The sequence below is a fragment of the Bubalus bubalis genome, chromosome 5 (assembly GCF_019923935.1).
Source record: "Bubalus bubalis isolate 160015118507 breed Murrah chromosome 5, NDDB_SH_1, whole genome shotgun sequence".
In the NCBI taxonomy this organism is placed as follows: domain Eukaryota; kingdom Metazoa; phylum Chordata; class Mammalia; order Artiodactyla; family Bovidae; genus Bubalus; species Bubalus bubalis.
In genome coordinates, this window is record NC_059161.1 from 107044422 (window position 1) to 107052690 (window position 8269).

At 38.6% G+C, this 8269-nt stretch overlaps 1 protein-coding gene across 1 annotated transcript; it reads right to left on the minus strand.

Moving 5' to 3' along the window:
• Positions 1-5185: 5185 nt before the first annotated feature.
• Positions 5186-6133, minus strand: LOC102406466 (olfactory receptor 6M1-like). The gene has a single exon (XM_044942539.2). It carries the CDS (start codon positions 6131-6133, stop codon positions 5186-5188), a length of 948 nt encoding a protein of 315 aa, XP_044798474.2.
• Between the last annotated feature and the right edge of the window lie 2136 nt (positions 6134-8269).

The following is an 8269-nucleotide window of genomic DNA, read 5'->3' on the forward strand; positions in this document are numbered from 1 at the left end:
ACATCATCTGCTTCATTTGAATAAAAAAGTGTCCTTTTATAAGCTCTGATTACTTTCTTCAGTTTTTTTTAATTGTTATAGAAAAGTCTAAGTTTTGACTTGTACTAAGTCAAAGCATTACGTTATCACTTAATCTTTTTTAATACACATATTTGGTATCACATTTTTGCCAAAATGGCAAAATGATGACTTTGATGATGACTCAGAAAGTTAGACCCAGTGAATTAAGAGCAGGTCTTCTGACTTCTGGTTTATACTTCTGACAAAAAGACTGGAAGTCTTTCTTCCCAAATCTCCCAAATTTCAGATCTTGTTTTTCAATATAGAAAGGTAATAACCCGACAATTTGGTTAATTTCTGTACCTTCTGTGGATCTATTCAGAAACTTGGAACTATTCAAAACCACAGACTGTCAGGTTAGAAGAGAACTAAAGGGCGTATGAGACAGTCTGGTGCTACAACCTCCTGCCCTGCCTCTGTCGTCTAGTGATGTGAAGCTCTCTGTTTCCTCTATTTCTCATTCTGCTTTACTGGTTTTGGTTGTTAGAAGAAACTTATATTTGCATTCACTGAACTACCTTTCTAAATTTTCATCACTTTGTTTAGTCACTCCTGTTCATTCAGCTGGCATATTGCAACTTGATTTTGGACATATCCACCTTATTTGCTTTCTTTAGGAAATGATGTTGTTTTGTGATTTGTAAAGTGATTACAACTAGAACTGTGATATTTAAAGATTTTTTAAAATTTACCATTAGAGGTTTGGTTTAGAATGGCTCTTGGGATTCTGGCATTAAAAAAGGTTAATTATTATTATCGCAGTCTTGGGATATTAGAACTGAAGTTACTAATCACAGAAAGTTAAAGTCTCTTGAGAGACTGTCTTGGGTGCTTATTTTATTTATCTAAAGAAAAGCTTAGACATCTGATTTAAATTTTCAGTGAACTAGATACTTGGAAAACTTAAAAAATATAATGTGTTTAATAAGTTTTAAGATGCTTGTCAAAATGAGATTACTTTTGAGAAGGTGTATGTACATATTTAAAAATTTATTGAGATAAGATTTATAGACAGTCAACATGTTTAAGTATATAATTTGTTGAACTTTGACAAATGTACACAGTTACATAGCCACCATTACCAGTACAACATTGGTTTAACATTACCTTAAACATTTTTTGTGACCTTTTGCAAGTAAATGCTTTTCCCTCCATACCTCAGCACCTGACAACCACTGATGTTTTCTGTCAGCATAATTTGAATTTTCTAGAATATTATATAAATGCAATCTTATATTGTTTATGAACCATGTATCTTGATAAGATGTTAATATCCAAAACATAGGAGGAACTTATGTATTGCAATAGCAAGTACATATATATTTGCTAAATAAATATTATTTATATATGTATTATTTGCTAAATAAATAATATAACTATATATATGTATTTGCTATTGCAATATATAAGTTCCTCTTGAGTTTTGGATGTTAACATCTTATTAAGATACATGGTTCATAAATATTTCTCCTGTTGCATAGATGGATTTTCACTTTGTTGATTGATGGTCCTCCCATGGGCTTTTTGGGTTGTTGTCTTCAGTTCAGTTCAGTTCAGTTCAGTCGCTCAGTCGCGTCCGACTCTTTGTGACCCCATGAATCGCAGCACGCCAGGCCTCCCTGTCCATCACCAACTCCCAGAGTTCACCCAGACTCACGTCCATCGAGTCAGTGATGCCATCCAGCCATCTCATCCTCTGTCGTCCCCTCCTCCTCCTGCCCCCAATCCCTCCCAGTTGTTGTCTTAGCAATTGTTAACTGTCATTGTGTTGGTGGGAGTGTCATTTAGCATGCTAATGAATTATAATGACCATATGATGAAGGTCAAGATCAAAACTTCCACCAGCTTGGGCCTAGTTAGTTCTAACCATTGTTTTCCTCTTTGCAGCTTCCTCTTGAAATTTAGATAAGAATAGTTGGTTTCCACTTGAGGGAAGGACCAGGTGTATAATTCTGGGATGATAGCCTTGGCAACGACTTGTGTTGGGCTTCTAACTTCAGAACTATAAGATAAAAAATTTGTATTCTTTTGAACTGCTAATTTTGTTATGGAAGTATTTGGACGCTAAGTAACTTTCAAAATTCTTCTTAATGAATGTCTGATTATGAGTACAGAGCAGAAAATTATGTGGATGCTTCATTCCTGGTGATATTGTTTTACTTTCTTTTGATCTTTAAACATTTGTCCACTGGTTTATTTTTTGATGGCCTATGTTATTTTATAACATATTATAGTATTTGAATCCATTCTGAAGATAGCACTTTCTCTGCTTGCTCTCCCATGAGGGTTTCCTGCCAATTCTTAAGGTCTTCATCTTGTCTACGAAGTTAGATGACCCATGACCAAACTGGTAGTGACCTATTTTGATCTTCGAGATGCCTCTTGTTTTCTCCCTGTTCCCAAGCTCCCTTTTTAGATGCTTGTCCCCATTGCACCTGCTCAGTGGCTGTGTGGACAGAGGGCAATTTACCTCTTGCCATACCCTTCCTCTTACAAAAAGAGAACTGGGGAAGACATCATCTCAGTTCAGTGAGACCAATCAGACCATTCACTTCAGTGAACCATTCAAGGAATTTGGATTTAGAATACAGGTAATTTAAAATACATATCCTAAAATAAAATAGAGAATTCCTTGGCGGTCCAGTGGTTAAGATTCGGCACTTTCATTGTTGTGGGCCCAGGTTCAATCCCTGGTCCAGAAAGTAAGATCCTGCAAGTTGTGCAGCACAGTAAAAAAAAAAAAATCCATGTAAATTGTATATATCTCAATATATTTAAATGTATTCAGTATACATGCATATATATTGAATATACCTATGATGGATTTTTTTTAGCCATGCCATACAGCATGAGGGATCTTAGTTGCCTGACCAGGGATCAAACCCGTGCCCACTGCAGTGGAAGTATGGGGTCCTAACCACTGGACTACCAGGGAATTCCCTGAAATATATATTTGCAAATGACTGAAGCAGCCATTATCTTCCATATGCACAGAGAAAGGGAAATAAATAGTCTGCAGAGAGAGAAGCATGAAACTGGTAGGTACTAGTTTGCTGTGATGCCACAGCGAATTACTACACGGTGGCTTCAACAACACTAATGCGTTCTGTTACAGCTCTGGAGACAGAAATCCAAAGTCAGTTTCACTGGGCCTAAACCTGGGCATTGGCTGGGCCATGCCAAGGGCTCTATGGGAGAAAGAATCCTTTGCTTTGCTTTTTCAGCTTTGAGATGTACATTCCTTGGCCTGTGGCTCTTTCCTCCATCTTCAAAGCTAGCAGCACAGCAACTTCAAATCTCTGCCTCTGTGATCACATTGCCTTCTTTTGTGTGGTAAAATCTCCCCTCTCCTTTCTCATAAAATGACACTTGCCATGACAGTTAGTACCCACCTGTGTAATTCAAGACCATCGCCCTATCTCAAGATCTTTAATTTGAATCCCTCCTGCAGAATCCCTTTGCCATATACATTTTATATGTTACTTAGATTCACAGGATCAGCGATTAGGTCTGGGTATCTTTCAGGGCCGTCATTCAGCCTGCTACAAGATATTTGGAAAAAAACACTAACATAGAGACCAAATGACCCCTGAGAAAGCTAGAGAGAGATCAGAGATTCTGAGGGAAGTGGGTGTCTGCCTGGCATTTTTAAGGAGTTCTAGCTACTAATATTACCCCACTCCAGTACTCTTGCCTGGAAAATCCCATGGACGGAGGAGCCTGGTAGGCTGGAGTCCATGGGGTCGCGAAGAGTCGGACATGACTGAGCGACTTCACTTTCATTTTTTCACTTTCATGCATTGGAGAAGGAAATGGCAACCCACTCCAGTGTTCTTGCCTGGAGAATCCCAGGGACAGCGGAGTCTGGTGGTCTGCTGTCTATGGGGTCGCACAGAGTCGGACATGACTGAAGTGACTTAGCAGCAGCAGTTACTAATTGTCCTTAGCAGGTCTTGTGGTTTCTTACCTTCTGAGGTTTTATGTGGTATTCTTGATTATTATTATGATAAATACCAATGTTACTTAAGCTAGCTTGATTACTTTTCTGCTTTTATTTTCCCCAACCAAATGCATCCTAGAACATTTATTCTTCTATAGATGATGACCACTTTGGCCAGTTGCCGCAGACGATCAGTCTGGACTCATTGTCCATTACTGCCTCTGAATAACTGGTTTTCCTTTCAACACATTGCCTCTCACAGTCTGTTCTCACTCATCTGATACTCCCTGGTCTACAGGTTTTCTAGATAATTAGAACTGGTGGGGAATGCTCTTATCTCAGAAAACATAGATAACTTCTCATGTTAACTCTGTTTCCCTTAAGTTTCTTCCCATTCCACACTTCATGACACAGTGACATGCTTGAGTAGGCTAGAGTTCACATATATCTGCACACACACACATATATATATATAAATGTATATTCAAAACTAGTGATGTAAGATGCTTAATCTCAATGAATTCCAAGTTTTCTCAGCTGTAAAATGGGAAAAATGTCACATTCTCAAGGTTAAGAGGACTAAATGAGATGTATATATGTACATATTGGACCATACTGTACAAACACTGGGATATGTTATTCCTTTTCTTAGTTTGTTGTTGTTATTATTATCTACAGTATCTGGCTGTTAGGGATGGAGCTAATCATCTTGAATAGTCTGCAAAGACCTGTAAAAAGTACTTATTTTTAATTGCATGTGGTTTCATTTCTTAGACCATCGTGGTTGAGCCTACATAACAGAAAGAAAAAGAAGACCCACAGACTATATTCCCCACTTTACAGATAATATATTAGGTTCATATAGGCTAAATGTCACCTGATAAAAAAGTGATAGAGAGGGCTTAAAATCTCTGACTTCAGTGTTTTTCGTTAATCCATGAAATTCTGTGTGTGAGAGGGTCCAGTAATAGAGTTCAGAGCATGTTATTTCCTCTGTGGCTGAACTGCCCCCTCTGGACTCTGACCACAATACTTTGCAGCTGGTGTGGCACATAGTTCTTCCATCTCTTTGCACACATCTTCGATTTTATGGTCTTCAAGCATGCTTTACTCCACATTGTGTCTAAGACGTGAAAATGCCATTCTTAGCAAACAAACTTTCAAGGATTCCTGTGGAATTATGTTTCAAGCTTTCCTGGGCAATAAGGATATAATTTTGTTGACTGCATCTCTCAAAACTGCCTTTACCTTTTCGTTCCTTAGACTATAAATAAAGGGGTTCAGAAGAGGGATCATCATTGTGGTGAGGACAGCTGTCACTTTGTCAAATTCCAGGGAATGACTCTGGCTGGGTCTCACATACATGAAGATGTTGCTCCCGTAGGCAATAGAAACGACAGTGATGTGAGAAGCACAGGTGGAAAAGGCTTTCTGACGCCCTTGGGCCGAGGGGATGCGCAGGGTGGTAGAGATGATGTAGGTGTAGGATACGGTGGTGATCAGCAGTGAGGTCAGGAGGATGAGAGAAGACAAGAGGAAGTTTATCATCTCAATAAAATGAGTGTCTATGCAGGCCACCTGCAGCAGAGGGGCGATGTCACAGAAGAAGTGATTAATCTCCTTATGGCAGAAGGGCAGCCTGGACACCACAATAGTTGGGCAGAGCACGGACAGGAAGGCCCCCACCCAGCAGCCCAGAACCAGCAGGAGACACGCCCTGCTGTTCATGATGATGGTGTAGCGCAGGGGGTTACAGATGGCCACATAGCGGTCAAAGGACATCACCACCAGCAGGATGAACTCCACGGTCCCCAGGAAGAAGAAGAAGTATGTTTGGCTGATGCAGCCTGCAAAAGATATGATTTTCCTGTTTTCTAGGAGACAGACTAACAGTTTTGGGGTAACTGATGTAGTATATAAAATGTCCAAAAAGGCTAAGTTACTGAGGAAGAAGTACATTGGAGTTTGGAGGCGATAATCAGCCCATATTAGCGAAATGATGACACCATTTCCAGTTAGAGTGAGCAAGTAAGTAAACAAGAGGATCATGAAGAGGAAAATCTGAAGTTTCTGGAGAGCAGGGAAGGCAGTCAGGATAAATTCAGTTACTGTGGTCTGATTCTGCACATCCATTGAGTGCGGTGCAAGGTGGGCAGCATGTCTCTGAGAAAATAATAAAGTAAAAAGATCAAATTCAACTTAAACTTTCAACTGTCAATATCATTGATAAGACTTCCCTGGTGGCTCAGTGGTGTAGGAGCCACAGAAGACACGGTTTGATCCCTGGGTTGGGAAGATCCCCTGGAGAAGGGCATGGCAACACACTCTGGTATTCTTGCCTGGAGAATCCCCTGAACAGAGGAGCCTGGTGGGCTACAGTCCATGGGGTCGCAAAGAGTCAGACACAACTGAAGTGACTTAGCATGCACGAAAATTCATAAAATGCAGTAGAAAAACATCTGAATAGAATTGAGTGATTTATTTTCATTCTGCTTCTTACCCTTATAAGTGTAGCATCTTAGATAAATTACATGACTTCTTCTAAGCTCAGTATTCTCACATTTAAAATTTTTCTTTGTATTAAGTTGTCTTCATGGTTCCATAAAGCTCTAGTCTTAATGATTTTGTTGTTTTTTATACAACAGTCCTTCCCTTTTCTATTTCACTCCTCCTAAGCTTATATTTTCTTAGCTAAGTTCTGTGCCTTTAAAGAGAAATCTACTTCGCTGAGATTTCAGTCAGTTTGGAAAATGGAGAGAATGTTAATAAAAGTGGAGTTATTTTTCTCAAAGTTATTTCAAATTTTCAGGTGTTATCTAAATCAAAGAGCAGAAAAATTGAAACTAACCAGGAGAGTCAAATGAAAGGAAATCTGCAACGTCTGTCCTCACTTTTGATATTGATATTGAGTATCTGATGGTACCCAAGTTTTTTTGATAGAATAGTAGCTGAGTTCTCCATCAAGGTGTATAATTTTCTTTGTTTTTTTTCTATAATGATAGAAAGTTTTATGTCTACAGTCTTATAGAACAAGGAGGTCAGTTATACATATTCCATTATTTGCAAAACATTATATATATTTTGAAACATGTTTTCTTGAAAATGATCAATGCGTGTCTTTTTATTCTTTGCAATTCTATATCTATGGCAGCATCCAGTAGAGTAGCTTTCACCTCTCATTTCCCAGCTAATTCTTGTAGGTTCTCTCGGAGAGGACTCTGATACCTTATATTCTTCTCAGCCATTTGCAGATCAGGTTATTAATAGTAGTGGGAAAAGTGGATGCAGATGGATGGTGTTTGAAGCCCTCAACTTAATCTTTGGATACTGTTCTGCTTTGCTGAGCATTTATAGCATGTCTGTAAAATACAGTTGACCCACTCCTTTGGTGTATAATTTAGTGGCTAATCCTTTAGTTTTAAGCTAAAGCAAAGCAAATATAAACCAGTGCTGGGTACTTTATAGTGGCTCAGTAGTAAAAGAATCCACCTGCCAATGAAAGAGACGCCAGAGACACGGATTCCATCTCTGGGTCGGGAAGATCCCCTGGAGGAGGAAATGGCAACCCACTCCAGTATTCTTGCCTGGGAAATCTATGGACAGATGAGCCTGATGGGCTACAGTCCAGGAGGTTGCAATGAGTCCGACACGACTGAAGTTACGGGGCATGCACTCACGCATAGATGACTGTGCAATAGATATACTTACATCATATTGATTGTAGAGCAGGTGGGATTTTCTTCACTCAAATATGTTAAGAACCATGAACTTTGGCTATTCCTACTGCTTTCTGTCCATTTTCTTTAAATTCTCTTACTGCTTCTATTTGAATTCCATGTAACTCTTAGTTTTACTCTGAAACTCTTTCCTGTATAACACATCCTCTTTTACAAAACCACATCAAATGGTTTTTCAGTTTTTGCTGAAGTTCTTCATCTTCTTCACTTGAATGAAAAACAGAAACAAACCAATAAAACATAACCTGTCTTTTGATAAACTCTGATTACTTTTCCCAATTCTTTTTCTTATTCCTGCAGAAAAAAATCTGTCTCGACTTACACTAAGATTAATTCCAAGTGGTATATTATCATTTAATCTTATATTTTATACATTCAGTGAACCTTAATTTTAGACTGTTTCTCTAGGTTTTAAGTAGTATGTATTTTGGATCACATTTTTCCAAAAAAAAAAAAAAAAAAAAAAAAGAAAAAGCCAGAATGGTGAGTTTGGTGATGACTCAAGAAATCAAACCCAATGAATTAAGAGCAG

Coding starts and splice junctions, on each gene's coding strand:
- LOC102406466 (XM_044942539.2), bottom strand. CDS start 6,133: ATGGATGTGCAGAATCAGACCACAGTAACTGAATTTATCCTGACTGCC.